The sequence below is a fragment of the Streptopelia decaocto genome (genome assembly GCF_964273445.1).
Source record: "Streptopelia decaocto genome assembly, chromosome: 6".
NCBI classification, from domain to species: Eukaryota; Metazoa; Chordata; class Aves; order Columbiformes; family Columbidae; genus Streptopelia; species Streptopelia decaocto.
In genome coordinates, this window is record NC_138660.1 from 21,719,067 (window position 1) to 21,734,313 (window position 15,247).

The 15,247-nt window shown below is 46.0% G+C and overlaps 2 protein-coding genes across 3 annotated transcripts; both read right to left on the reverse strand.

The window, feature by feature from the left end:
* Window positions 1–866: 866 nt before the first annotated feature.
* On the reverse strand, window positions 867–4,064 carry LOC309441421 (G-protein coupled receptor 35-like). Of its 2 annotated transcripts, none has more exons than XM_082056093.1 (2): window positions 4,028–4,064; window positions 867–2,643 (listed from the first exon to the last, which is right to left on the reverse strand). In XM_082056093.1, exon 2 carries the CDS (start codon window positions 2,615–2,617, stop codon window positions 1,682–1,684), a length of 936 nt encoding a protein of 311 aa, XP_081912219.1. In that variant the 5' UTR covers window positions 2,618–2,643; window positions 4,028–4,064; the 3' UTR covers window positions 867–1,681. The 2 variants fall into 2 exon arrangements, with proteins under 2 accessions (XP_081912219.1, XP_081912218.1); XM_082056092.1 differs by having other exon boundaries at window positions 867–2,779; window positions 4,028–4,056.
* Window positions 4,065–9,495: 5,431 nt separating this feature from the next.
* On the reverse strand, window positions 9,496–14,027 carry LOC309441420 (G-protein coupled receptor 35-like). Its single transcript, XM_082056091.1, has 2 exons — window positions 13,863–14,027; window positions 9,496–12,213 (listed from the first exon to the last, which is right to left on the reverse strand). The coding sequence occupies exon 2, from the start codon at window positions 12,199–12,201 to the stop codon at window positions 11,251–11,253; it is 951 nt and encodes a 316-aa protein (XP_081912217.1). The 5' UTR covers window positions 12,202–12,213; window positions 13,863–14,027; the 3' UTR covers window positions 9,496–11,250.
* Window positions 14,028–15,247: the final 1,220 nt, after the last annotated feature.

Consider the following 15,247-nt stretch of genomic DNA (forward strand, 5'->3'; position numbering starts at 1 on the left):
CAGGGCTGGGGAAGGCAAAGTGTGAGCTGGGCTGAGCAGTGTGAAATCACTGCTGGGGCTGTGCTGCATCCTGGGCTGAGCCAGGGAGGAGACACCCTTCTCTGTATGCACAGTGCTGCTTGTTGCTGCTTTCATCTTTTCAAAGAAAATATAGGAGTAGAAGAGAGGAGAAACCAACCTCCTTAACAGGTCTTTTTTGCAAACAGAGCCTCTCCTCCTCCCCATCATGCAGTGAATGAAGGACAGATCACACTCCTGCCTGAATATCTGGCAAGTACAGTGAGAAGCCTACATCCCCTCAGGAAGCTATCAGGGCTTTGCTTCTGTCCTGTGCAGGTGATGTGGGCTTTGCTGGGCAGGTGGATGGAGGGCTCTGCTCAACACTTGCCTGCATCAAGGTCTCTCTTTAAGGGGTTTCCTCCTTTTGTCATGTGCTTTGTGTAGGAGGAGATGCAGAGGCTGAGCTGGACATGGGGTTGGAAGGCTGCTGAGGTGCGAGAAGGGTTTGACCCAGCATATGCAGGTAGATGAAAGCCCAGCCTGGGGTCGGGAAATAAGAGTGGAGGTATGTGCCTGATAACGTTCCATCCCAGGGCGCATGGCTGCTTTGTTACATGGAGCATTGTTACAAAGAGGCTAGTTAGCAGTTCTACCTACTTAGCTGTTTGTGGGTGGTGCATTGCAGGGGGGCATGCACCACTCTGCCTTTGAAAATCCCAGACTTTGCTGCAGCTCATCTGCCCCTATTTTAGACAGCCAAGGAGATGAGCTGTCCCTTCTGGGGTCAGACAGCAGAGCAGATCCTGCACCACCTAATCCCCCACATTTTCCATTTAACTCACTAAGATACTGCACTCTGTGCCAGTAACATGACTTTATTTATATTGCATGCTTGGGAACAACTCTCTGCCACTTTCTTTAGACACTCCTTTACGTTATGAAGTTGAATAGACCCCTCATACAGAGTCCTTATTCCCACCACCACACCCCATCACTTTGGGTAGTAGCTTTAATGCCATTTTACTCAGAGGCTTTTGATGTAAAGTTTCTCCACAGTACAAGCAATCACAGTTTCTTCTGACCTTGTGTTGCAATTGCCGACCACTTTGTAGCTGCTATGTAGTACGAATGGTGCTGTAAACTTGTCTAAAGCAGGCTGAATCTGCCTCTAATACTGTGATTGTGCTTTATTACCAATTAAAAAAAAAAAAAAGTTTGACTTATAAAAACATCCTCCTTTCTTTTTCTGCAGTGGTTTCCCTTTGAATTCTTATTCTTTTCTGATATTTGGAATAACCTCTGTTTCTTTGTCACAGAGACAGCTGCATAAAAACTGATCCAAGATGGGGAGGAGGGAAAAAACCTCGCTTTTCCACTAGCTGTAGTTGTTTTGGGCTTTCTGGGAAGATGAAAGACACTTTTTGCAGGGGAAAGCATCATTTTACTTATATTTGCATAAGGAAGAGAATTATCAGTGGCAACCTACATCATTACATCAGGGTCTGGACTGCTGTGGTTGTCTGAATCAGAGCTGATTTTCATGTGTCTGAATCATTCCCATCAGCAGAAAGTCCCTCCGTCCCACTCACACAACAAGAAAGTGTGAAAGGAAAGCCTGCTGTTGAGGCCTAGTTGAACTGGAACATAGCAAGTCTAAAACGTGTGCTGCATGTGTTTTGCACTAATGTGTTACGCATGGGAGCTGAATTTCTGCTTCTTCAGTGGCTTCAGATTTGGACTTAGCTAGCTTGGGAGATGCTTCCTTAAATTCCTTGTTGACGAAGTAATAACAAATAGCATCCAGGCAGCAGTTTGTGTTTGCAAGGACTGAGGCAAGGTGAACAAAATTGTTAATGCTCTGTATTGCAGAGCAGTCGGAGCTGGTGGAGTCCATTATGAAGCGAAGGAGATGTCCAAGGTAAAGAGGCAAAAAGCATATGATGAACACAGCCATGTTTGCAGACACGATGTAGACAGCCTTCCTCATTAACTTTTCCTTGTGGCAGTTTTCATTTTTCTTTCTCATGAGTTCTGCAATCACTTGTATGGAGCAATAACTCACAATGATCAGTGGTATGAAAAACCCAACAATAATACCACACAGTGTGATCACTGAGGGCTTAACGGAAGATTTTTCAAAGCAAAGTTCATCTTGTTCTCGGTCCTCTAACTTTTTAATGAGGGATATCACACAGATGATGACTATCCAAAGAAATCCAGAGGTAAAAGCTGCCTTCAGTGGCGATCGCAGCACCTTGGCTTTCAAAGGGTACTTGATTGCAAGATACCTATCAGCTGCTACGACAGTGATGATCCCAATGCTCATTAAGCGGTTTGTGAAATAGCCACCCTCCAGAGCCAGGCACCATCTACCTACCTTCAGCTGATGGAAATGGGATAAAGTTTTAAAAGGCAAAGTAAGGAGCAGCAAGCAGTCAGCCATGGCCAAGTTGACCATATATACTCTGGTTTCTGTCCATTTGCCGAGTTTGCAGCAGAACACCCACAGCGCCAAAATGTTCAGCAAAATGCCCAAAAGCAAAACCGGGATGTAAATACACAGCTGGACAAGTGGAAAGCTTTCATAGGCTGTGATGCTGCAGCTGCTGAAGTTCATTTTGAGGACATTAAGAGGCACAGTTCCTGCAAGAGCACATTAAATCTTTTAGAAGCTAGACTCTTGACCGGATCAGTGATTAATTCAGATAGTTCAGGGCTTTATCAACAGTGAAAACCAGAGCAAGGAGATGACTGCAGAGCAGGGCTGTCTGTAGGGTACCTGGTGAGAAAGGAGGAAGAGGGACATGAGCCTGATCATTTATGGAGGAGAAAAAAGCGCAGGTTCTCACTGGGTCCCATATGGGGAAGACTGCTCACGGAGGGAAGCAGGGGAAAATGCTTGTGTCTCTGTTTTGGGCTAGACTCAGATTAGGCAGCAGCAGGTATGCTGCAGCTCAGGGTTATGGAAGCTGTTACAACCTGTTTGGAAACAGAACGGGGATGCCTAAACACAGCTCTCATCTGTCTGCTTAAAGTGGTGCTTAGGAGAAGCCAGCCAGCATCCTCACAGCTCTAAATGTTCTGGGAGATGTGCTGCAGGAGGACGGCTGTCCTCTCCTTCAGTGCTGAGCTGTATCTGCATTACTTCTCCTTAGTGATAAGAGCGGTTATTAGTATATATCTCATTATTTTTGGCTGCCATTGAATCCTATGGTCAGTGGTAGCATCTAGTAGTCTGCAGCAAGAATCAGAGTACTGGGGGCTACATGCTGCATTTAGTGAAAATCGGGATTTGTCTCAAGTATTAGAGCACTCTGCCACATTCCAAGACAAAAAAGCCCGTCAATGTCATGGCAAGAAAAGTGATCAGCAGCCACGTGAAACAGAGAGATGAGCTCTATCTGGTCTAGTGGGTGGTTTTATCACCCTGGATCTAAGGGAAATATTGCTGTTTGCCCTCCTGTGTCGAAGGAGTTAATACAGAACTTTATTCTAGGCATAACTGTTGATATCACGAAAGACTCAAGAGGTTTGAGATGTCTTTGTATTCTCCCTGCAAGGGAAACATGGCTCCAAGGGTGCACGTTCCTGGGGCTCAAAAACATCTTGAGTGAGCAAACCATCGGGCATTTCCACAGCATCTCTGTGCAGCTGCAGCTCTCGATTAGATTTGAAACTCTTGCTGCTGAGGAATTGTGCCGAGGGACCTCTTTGGAGGTGAGGGAGTGTGCTACAACTGATACCTGCAGCAACTCTGTGCTTTGGACACACAGAATAAGTTACGAACCCAGAAGAAATAAAGGTAGATGATAAAGACAACAGGGAGATCTAGCAAAGCCTGAGACAGCGCTTAAGCTTCCAAAACATGCCTAATGTGGCCAGTATTGAAATGAGCCTTTGAAAATACACAGGCTCTAGCACTCTCTCAGTTCATCTACAACCAACTTGGTGCCCCACCATGGATGGGGAAAGGAAATGCCTTGCAGAGCTCAAATAACCAGGTCAGCAAATAGCCAGGAGGAATTACCTGCTCACTCACTGTCCTTGGAGAGCGTGAATGTTCCTCCAGACCAGCTGCAGTGTGGCATACAGGCGCGACGAACCCTTCTGGCGCTGCCCTGGCACGTGAACAGCGAGGTGTCCTGCGATGACCATTTGCTGGTGGCTGTGGCACCAGCAATGCTGGTGGAGGAAGCACCCCCACCCCTCCTCAACGCATTTCCCCGGGGCTGAGCTTCCTCTGTCACCACTGGCATGGCTCGTACCACCCCCTGTTGACTGAGGAGCCTGCAGTAGCCCTGCAGTGAGCCGAAAGCTTGTCTGCCATGCAGCCCTGCAGTGGTTCCTCTGGTGATGGAATGGCTTTGGGTTTTTCCAGTGTCTGATGTTTCATTGGGCAATGCCCTTCCTTGCCAAACAGTCTGGGCACATTGCTTGGAGAGGGAAAGTTGCCCTGGAGGGTGTTGACGTCTTCTCTCTGGCTTCTAGACTGTTGTTCCTGCTGGGGCTGGAGTGGGAACTGCCATCTGCTGTCACACGGCTGAGCCCCAGGACAGCCCAGCAGGCCCCCAGTCCCATTCACAGAGCTGTTGGAGAGGTGAGGGCTGAGGTTTGCAGGTAGTTTTGTGATTATTATAACTGGGTTTCACTCTGAATCATGGTAATTCTCTCTATTTTCCATAGTTCTCATCAGCCAGCAATTCTGAGAAAATGTGGCACCTTGACCTTGTGACCTGGTGACTTGGCAACTGCTCTGCAGTTGCAGGTGCCTGCTGGCCAGGGGCTTCTCCTTGGCTTTCTGCTGCCACCTGTTTACAAGAAGAGCTCAGACAAGTTGGTCAACAAGCTCAATCATGGTCTTGGGCAAACACATTTCCCTTCCCATTTTCCAGGTTGTCTGAGAGCCAGCCTTTGAGATTAATTCTGTTGCAGTGTATACTCAATACAGAGCTTAGCTTGAATACTTCTGAGTTTCCAGGGACTGCTTCTGCCTTTCTTGTGGCTGCTTCTTGGTGTGTGCTTATAAGTAGCTACCGACTTATTCATACACCCAACTCATTGATCCCCAGCCACCATCATTTTCATGTCATGTTCCTTGTTAGTATTTTCATTTTCAAAGTCATCCATCTCCTGGGTTTCACCACGCTTCACTTTCCATCATCCTCAGGTGTTGTCCATGAACTCCTGTTGTCTATGTCAAGGCTATCACTAGCAGTATTAACCATGAGCAGTCAAAATCAAGCTTGGAGGGAGCTCAAGTCCTAGCAACTCTCTGTGTGATGCTTCCCGTCCACAGCGTGGTGCTGTGGTGGCTGGATGATGGTAGCTGTGTTTCCCATCAGCCTGGTGAGGCTTCAAGGGAGGGACAAACCCTGTCAACAGATGCAAAACAGCTGGCTGTGAGCAGCAGATTCACCAGGATACGTCAGAACAGCTCAACACTAGCTACCAGTAGGCGAAGCTACGATGAAGTGTTATCTGTGGAGAATTTACATGTCTCCTGGTGTGGCTCTGAGGTCCCTGTCTGATTCTGGATGCTGCTGGGTCAGGATCCTCATGCTTCCCTTCTCTCCGCCTCTGCTCCCCATCAACCACTCTCTTGGCTCTTGCAGCTTCTTATGGCCCCCTCCTTCCATACAGTCACAGGTTTTATTACTGATGATGCGCACTTGTATTTTCACCTTCCTCTGCAGTTTTCAGCCTGTCTCAGCCCCGTGAGTGCTGTCCCCATGTGGTGCAGTGCAGGTGACTCTCAGGCTGTTTTCTCACTTCCTTGTTGGCAGCTCTGCGGTGGGGTTGTCTGGAGGCCTATCCGAAGTGCATTATCACCTGCAACATGCTCCAAAGGACCTTGTACTGACCCCAGTGTCCACCACACCTTGGCTGGAAAGGGTGCTTCCTTAGTAAAAGAAGCCAGTGAGACAAAATACTCCTGTAAGGTGAAGCATCACTTAAATTCTGTCTTTCTATTTGTTCCCTCCCTTAATGTTGTTCAGACGTATTGTAAAACTGCACGTTTTTCAGCTCTGAGCATAGTAGAGCTGTTACTGGCCGGACATTTCTTCCCCTGTCCTAGAGAAGGGACTTGTTTGGTGGTCCCTGATCCTATTTTGGCTGACTTATTTAAAAGCCTTGTTGCTGGTGTGAGTTTTTGTGTGCCAATTCCTTTAAAATTCTGTACTTCTCCAGTTCATCGTCCTTACTGAAAGCTGTGACAAAGTAATCAGGTAGTTTTCAGTACATCCCTGGATAATTTTGTTGTTTTTATCAGTAGCAGTACTGGGTAATTTCACTTTTCAGTTGTGATTTGTGTATATACGTAGCGCTTCATATCTAAGGGAAGAATTTTCATCTTTACACTTCTTGATCTCTAAGACTTATTTCTGTTCTGCACAATCATTTTTCCTTCCCTTGTAAGCTCTGCCTGATGTCCTGCTTGAGATTGTTTCCCATGCGAAGAAAGCCCTTCTCATGGATTTTCACTGTGCTCCTGGTACAGATTGCTGATAAACAGGACAGCTCAGGTTTGCTGGGCTCCTGCCTGCTTTCCCAGCCAGGGATGATCTCTGCCTCATCTGCCTCTTGGAGAATGTCCCTTGCTGGCTGCAGCTGCTGGCATGTCACAGTGGAACAGTGCCCCTGGCCAGGTGAGACCGGTGCTTGTGTCACCCCGCACAGGGGACACCGTGCTGCCCTGTGACATTCGGGCTCTGCAGGGCCTCTGCCTTGTGTGGCTTCTTTCCTGGCTTTCTCACGGGAAGGCGTGATGTTGCAACAGCAGATCTTGACCAAGACAGAACTACAGGGTTGGGAGCAGAACGTGTCAGTCTCATTTTTAGCACGGAAAGCCTGTGAAATGCCAGCGTGAGGCTGACTGCATCAACCTCACGCAATGACCAGCCCTGCCTGTCGAGACTGTTTCCCCTTTTCCCTTTGCTAGCACTGCACAGGAACTGAACTGTGGCAGATAATGACCTCGCAGGGCTCTCTGTGCTCTCTAGCCCCCTCTGTGCTCCTGCAGCATCAACGCTGAAGGGACTGGCCATGTGTCTGTGCAAACATTGCAGGGAGGCCATGGCAAAGCTGGCGCTCCCCAGCTTCCTCCCTAAAGCTGCTTTCGGGGCTTGCAGAGTCCCCTGGGGGCTGGCAGGCAATGCTGCTTGTGGAACTGCAGCGTTGAGAAATGAAAAGCACAGAGATATCGCCAAATCCTGAAAGCAGCACCCAACTTGCTGAAATGCAGAAGTCCCTGACCTTTGTCTTTCAGCCCCTGGGAGGGGAGTGCTGCTGGAGCCCAAACCTCTGGTGAGAACTCACATTTCAGGCCTGCCCAAATGCCACCAAACAGCGAAATACTCACTTATGCCAGGCCCTGTCTTTCCTGCCCAGAAGGGCCAAAAATGCTAAAACCAATGGCTACTCACTTAGATGCAAGATTCTGGATTACCTGTGGGCTTTTCCTTGCCTTTTTTTTTTTTTTTTTAGCCTAAATTTTGACTGCAGCATCAATTTGCTCATTTAAGGTTTAAGCCATTGCTAGCATCTTTTTCTTTTAAGGGATGGAGAGATTGTATCTTGCTTACATGTTAGCAGAATGCAGTGGTCCAGCCCTGCTTGTTGAAGCTGCTTGTGGACTGTGGTTGCTGTTCCCCACTGTCATTAGCCCAGCTCTTGTGCAAGAAAATGGGAAAGATTTGTGGATAACATTGCTGTGCTCATGGATTGCTATTCCAGTGCTGTATGATGGCTGGCGATTTGTTGTGGCCCAGGAGCTGATAACTCACCTGTTCCATTTACCTGGAGCACTTAGGGAGCTAAGGTTTTGTTCAGACTGAAAAAAGGTGTCAGAAACCTATCATAAACATAATTATAATATGACATGTAAACCAGATTTTTTTTTTTTCCCAAGGCAGTATGTACATTTTCAAGTAATCATAAAGTTCCTTGCTCCTCTTAAGTTTGCACTATAAATATCCTATTGTAAGGCAGATCTTATATAAGTCTCTTCTCACAATCTCCCATATAGATTTAACATTGATAATAGAGGACTCTCATGTATAATGGTAATAAATGAGTATTTACTTAGAGATATATTACTATGAGATAGCTTTATTTTCACTTGTAAAAGAATGTTTCCTTTTTTGTCTTTGTAGCATTCCATCCACACAACAAAAAATATTACTTAATAATGACACGGATTGTGAGGTCAACAAATTTCCACTTTACAATTAAAAAAAGGAACACTTAATTATTTACATTTAGAATGTAAACAGTAAGACACCTCCTTCTGCTTCCTACAAGAAAAAAACATTCACTTCATACAGCTCTATATGCAGTAAGCTTGTCTATATATAGGATTGCCAACTATATGTTTTTTTAGCGCAGCTGTTGTACTGGTTTTGGCACTGCAGGGATTGAGTGAGCAGATATGTTATGCTTACCTGCCAACTGGGGTGAAACCATGGCAGCTGTTCAGCTTAACAGAGCGCCTTGTCTGTGATCCTTCCTTGGTTTAAAAACTGCAGGCTTGGGTAAGAGGAAAGTGCTCTAAAATTGTTTGGTTATAGAACAGTAGCAAATAGAATCTCAACATCAGTTACTGTTTGCTATTCTGTGAGGTCACATGCACAAAAGTTACTGGTTTGTATTTCAGAGTAGACGACCTCATTGGAGCCCGTTTTAATTGGACTAGGTACCCCATGTTAACAGGGAGAAAACATGAACATGGCTGGGTTGGCAAAAAAGTTGTCTGCTTTCTGGATTAATAGTGGGATAACAGGCTGACATGAATCAACCTTCATATTTTTTCAAAATAATAAAAATTTTCACAATAGTCTGTTTGGAGCAGGCATTCATTATAAACCAATGAGATGCAAAATCCCAGAAGGAGATCCCAGAGCCAAAAGTGTTTTTGAAGGCCCTCTGCACTGTTTCTAAAAATGTAAGTCTTTTTCCTTGCAAGCACCACTTGCCTGGACATGTGAGTGATGCCTGTCATGAAGACTGACGGCATACCATAAAGGAGAGTGGGCTAACAGGCCCACTAACAGCCTCTTGCTCTCTGAGGGCGGTTAATTTGGACAACCACAAGGGTGGCAACTCCCGTGCATTTCCTTAAGCAATAGATGGTTTTTAAGATTAGGCACTATTTGTCTTTATCTTTTCCCGCCTTTGAAAAGAGACTTTAAAAAGCAGAACAAGGGCCAAACAACAATGTGCAGTTATTAAGTTGGTTGCATATACGTTGCCCATTTGTTCTGTTTGCAGTGAAATACCAGTAATGCCAGAGCATTAAATAATACACCAGAAAAGAAATTCAGGTTATGAATGATCAAATTAATAACCTGAGTAGTTTCAACCAGTTTTTGCTACAGTTGCTCCCCACGGCTTCCGTCATGCTGGCACCTCTGCCAAAGTATTGACACAAAGCAGGTAGATTCCGTGTTTGGATGGGCAATACTTTCTGTGATGGGAATAATTTCCTACATTGTTCTATCACTGTCTAGATAGTGGTTTCAGCATGTGGTCTGCAGACACTGGAAAGTGATAGGCTACTTGTAGGGGAACTATTTGTAAGTTGTCACTAATAAGGTTAATTATCTGCAGGTTTAAATGAGTAGAATATGTGTTTTCATTCCCTGGAGGAATTTTTTAGGAGTTTACAAGTCAGAAAACACCACAAGTCAGGGATCATGTAGCTAACTGAGAGACAGCTACCACACTCCAAAAGCTTCACAGTGTTTCCCACGCTGACTTTAGTTTATTGAAGTGATTGAGACAAACTGTTAGATGGAATTTCTATGCAGATAAACATGAAGTAGTCACACCCTGGCACTGGCTCCTCTCTCAGCCCAGGTTTCTCTATATGTAGTGTCCTTCTGGTGTCTGGAGACCTTCCTTTGTGGCCTGTTTTGAGCTGCTAAGTTGTCACTTCCCTGTGGGGTGAGAAGGTACATCATGCATAGTCAGCAAGCACAGATATTATAGAGGAATTTGGTCCCTGGAAAGCCACACTTTAATACTGATGCCTGGTTTGGGATCCAGCTAGGATAAATCAAGGAGCTCTGTATAATGCATGGAAAGAGTTAAATGTCTCCAAATGGGGTGCAGGAAAGCTGCTGAATCCCCACTGTGAACTGTCCTTCCCCCTCTCTGGGCAGGGACAGGTGTCTTTTAAAGAAGCATCTGAGGGAGAAAAAAAACCCACATCCAAAGCGGTGCTTCATCACACCGGGCAATGCCAAGAAGCCCTCAGCTGTGGATCTGCCCCATCTCTGCAGAAGGGCCTTGCAAACCTCGTCTGCACCAAATTTCCCCTGAAAACTGTCTGTGGGTGGTGAGGCAGAGATCAGGACCGCATCTGCTTCATGTTGCTCACTGCTGTTTTCTGAGCATCAGCACTCCTACAGTATGAAGCTGTGATGACTTGGGCAGATGTGATCACCTCTCACCAGACAGGTGATGATTTGATCCTAATGAAGTACAACAACAAACCTGTCACCAGAGTTTATGGTAGTTGTTCGAGTGCTATCAGCTCTTCACAGTTTTATATGTGGTAATACACAACACTAAGGCCCTGTTCTGTGGTCCACAGTTTCTCCATGTAGCAATGGCTTTATTTATACCTACAATTATTTTAGTCTTAAAAATGCCAGGCTGATGCCACAAGCTAATACAAATGTTACATGGCAGGAATGAGACAATAGCATCGTGGCACAGTCTGACTCCTCCAGTTTGCATAACAGTAGCTGCATCCTGGCAATAGCTGCAAGCTTCAAAATTGTACCAGCAAATTCTTTGATGTGAGCAGCACAGATGTATTAGGTTTGGCATTGCAGTACAGAGGTCCTTTTTTGCTTTTAAGTGACTACATATATTACAGTAGTAGAAGTGGATTTGTATATTACTATAAAGGTGCTCATTTTCCTATGTTTAGCTGCAAAATACATACAAATAAACATGTGGTGGAAACAATGGCCTTATCATCTATTTTCCACACCATGTGGATCTCCCTCTTAATCAGGAAGCTATGATAAAACAATACAAGACAATAGTCAGAGCTGGAGTCAAGTCACTGAGGACAGAAGGACAAAATTGAAGTTAATATCAGACCTCTTAGAGGGGGTTGCCCCTTTTTGTAGGTATGCCTATACTTACAATGATTGCTAATGCTGTAGATGGTCCCATTCCATCTGCCTCAAAACTTCAGCAGCCCTGTGGCTTTTTACCCCTATAGTGCACTGTATCTATTTATATAATGACTTGATCTGTGGGTGGCTGTGACTCTTGGCTTTGGTTCATCCTGCACCTCTTCAATATACAAGTGGGGAACAGAGAGGGAAATTCTGGAAATTCCTTGGCTGCAAAGTAATAGCAAAATGCATCCAAACAACAGTTAGTATTTGCTATGCATGAACATATCTGAATAGAAGTTGTAACTTCCAAGAGCAGAGAACAAGCTCTAGAAACATCCACTACAAATCGCAAGAGCAGTGTGATGTAGATAGGTGAAAAACATAAGACGAAAACACACAAATTCACAGAAATAATTTGGATGGCTTTCTGGATCATCTTTTTTTCATGAGGGCTTGTGATTATCTTCTTTTTGAGACATTTGATGACTTGTACTGAGCAAAAAATCACAATTCCTAAGGGAATCAAATACCCAAAAATAATGGAGAATAACACTGAATAATTAGGTTCAATAGATTGTTTCCGAAAACAGAATTGTTCTGTTTGTTTTTGAAAGGCTGAATGCAAGAAGAAGGAATAAATTATCAGTGTTATCCAAAGAAACCCACAGATGGAAGCCGATTTCAGTGGGGATCGAAGAATCTTTGCTTTTAGAGGGAACTTGATTGCAATGTATCGATCAATTGCTATCAGGGTGATGATAAGTATGCTCATAGGCATGTTTGTAAAATAGATGTTCAATATGGTGGAACATAGCTTGTCGATGGGATAGTCATACTTGGTAAAATATAACCGGAAAGGCAAGGAAAAGAGCAGGAAACTGTCTGCAACCATGAGGTTGATCATGTACACCCTGGTCTCAGTCCATCTCTTGAGTTTGCAGCAGAAGACCCAGAAGGCAATTGTGTTCAGAGGGATCCCCAAAGAGAGCACTGGGATGTAGACAATCAATTGAAATAACGCGACGCCATTCTGCACCTTGTCATCCTCTTCCGTGCAGTTATTCATGTTGGGCCGTCTCTGCAAGAAAAGGGTGCAGGCATGAGAGCGGGGACAGGTCCTCTGTGCTGTCCTGCTGCAGTGTCCCTGCTCTCAGGGCTCCGTGGCTCCTCACACCCCTGCGCTGCATCTCGAGGCAGCCCCAGGAGGGGCTTGCTGGCTCATCAGCACTTTCTGCCCCTCAGCCAGTGAAGTAATGCTGCCGCTTGCCACCAGCTAACACAAAATCACAGAGGCAACCCTCCCTTGCAGCTACCATGGGGTTAAGCCTGCCTTGCTCTCCATCCAGTCCTGATTTGCACACTTTGGGTAACAGCAAAGGGTCTGCAAAGCAGAATGATCATTTTTGTGATCCCTTATCGTTGCTGCTGCTGTTGTTATCAGAGAACCACTGGCTTTAGGGCAGCCCAAAGCAGAGCTAGGCAGCATTCCCCCTTGGCCCTCCAAGGCCCTTGCTTTGCTGCTGAAGCCACTCCATGGGTTTGTGCTGGGTCTTGCTAGGCCTGCCAACCTCTGCAGGACTTGAGCCCTTCCAGCTGTGAAGTAGCTTAGGTGGGCAGTGGCAATGCTGCTGCAGGCTGCCCCCAAGCACAAACCTGCTGCTCTTGCTGGGGGATGCTGGGGAGGAATAGCTCAGAATGTACAACCTGCCCCAGCGAATAACAGGAATCCAAAGAGAGAAGGGAAAGTGAGCACACATGTCTGATCTCACCCTTCAAAGACAGGAAGCCAAAATGTTGCTAGAGCAGAAAACAGGAATCCAAGACTTTCTCCCAGTATTCCTTTAAATATTTCAGGGCATCTGCTACCAGTAAGGGGGCTGCGGATGATGAATCTGACTTAGTCTGCAGCTCATAAAGGAAGTGTTTACAGTGAGGCATAAACAGCAAACGCCCAGATCCATGCTATCTCTTATAAATACATTGCCTTATAAGTCAGCAACTTCTAAGCATCAGCATCTAAACTGTAGTGAAAATGTCTGATTGCATGAACTAAGCAAAACTGTTTTGAGAGTCCAAGACAGAAAGGCAGATCTAGCAATCGTGGAGGAAACTGCAGTACCTGCCTGGCACCAGAACTGGTATGGCACTACTGAACCACTGAGATACAGTCATTTTTAGGATGGAATTTATGGAGGAACTATCTTACAGCTGGTGTCCTGTCTCTGGCATTCAGTCTCACAGGTCCTTGGCTGCACTGTGGTAGCACCCCTAGGCTGCAGCTGTTCCCTGCCAGCCTACCGCAGCCATCCTGCAGTGGGAAAGACACTTTTTGCATGTGTAGCACTGCCCCAAGGAGCAGCTGAGCCCCTGGACTGGGCATCCCAGCTCCATCAAATCCCCCATGTGAGCACAGAGCTGCCTATTCCCAAGGTCCTGTACCACAGCGTGCCTGGGTGCATCCACGCTCATGGAAGAGGCACAGTAAGAAGCGCTGGTGTGAAACTGCAGCAGGGGATGAAGACACCCCTGAATGACACATGTGGCTGCAAAATAGTGACGCCTAACAGCTGGGGAAGCAGGAGGAATCTGAAGCATCTGGGTACACCCAAGGACTGGCAGCAAGCAGCCCTGGCTAGCCCTTCAGGTAAGAGGTGAGAAAGCACACTCTGAAGTAATAAGCAGAGAACACTGCCACACACCAGTGTGGCAAGAATTAAAAGACATTACCTGCTTCTTGTGGGGCTGTCAGGTGGGGGTTAGTCCTCAGACAGGTTGCGGTGTGGATGCGGGTGTCCTGGCAGAGGAGGAGATCTGTGGGGATGGCAGGTGCTGGCGCAGGGTGCTGCTCTGTGCAGGGCACAGCTGCGTGGGAGCCTGATGTCGACAGCTCAGGAGCGCTGAAACACAGCAATGAACTCTTGTTCCCCAAAAGTGCTTCATTTATCACCTACTTTTGGGAGCGGTCGAGTCTCTGGTGCCCCCTGTTGTTTTATATCAGCTCAATGCTTCACTATCATTTTTTCCACCCAGTCTGTGCTCCCCCCACTCATCTCACTCAAACTAGCAATTAAAATTTAATATTTTCAGTCATGGGAAAAGAAACGATTTCTGAAATGTAACCCACAATGGCTGCAAATTGCCATTCTGGCAGCAAAAGGTCTCCCAGGGAGCACAGCAGCTCCTGCAACCTCCGGTGCAGATGCAGAGCATCCCCCAGACAGGCGGCTGTGCGGGGGCCGATGGCCTTTCTGAGGGGGCACGTCGGTGCTCCTGCACCCTGTGACAGCGAGGCCAGGGTGAGGGGACCCAGCATGCTTCTCTTCATTGTTGTTATAGGAAAGGTGACAGATGTTATGGGCCTGCTCATTCTCTGCACAGCAGCTGGGTATCTAACACTGCTGGTCAGCATTGCTGGAAAGCCCGTAATGGTTGCTGCCAACTGGGCATGGGTGAAATATACTGATGTGGCAGCAAGCACAAGGTAGGTGTCAGGACCTTTAGAAATATGTTTAAGAACATGCACCAGTGGTATTTTATAGTTATTTTTACAGCTTTCCTATTTGTTGGCTGCAGCAGTTGCAGTCCCATCTATGTAAGCCAGCTGACAGGAGCCAGACTCTGACTCCCTTGGGATTAGTCCCATTAGTCTGTATCTCCGGAGCTCGTGGTCCCAAAGGTGACAAGAGCAGATCACCACGGTGTAAGCCCAGGGAATAGCAAAGCATGAGTGGTAAAGGTCTAGACGGACTTAAAAGGGCTGTTTTGTAGGGCCATGTACTTAGTAATGTGCTGGTACCATCTGAACTCCCCCAGCCCACCAAAGGAACATGCTAAAAATAAACTGGATTATTTTAATAATGCAAACAACATGAAATACACAATGAGGTAAAATATGATATATTCTTTTGTACACGTTGGAAATAAGGATCAATTGACTTTAGCTGCAAAATGAACTAAAATAGGAAGACATACATGGGTCACCTGTCTTCCTGTAAAAGTAAAAACTAGGTATTGGTGGTTGGAATGGACATATGTTAATGATTAAATACAGATTTGTACATATCTCTTTGAAATAACTTATTTCTTTAATAGAAGCATAGAGTATAAATTGC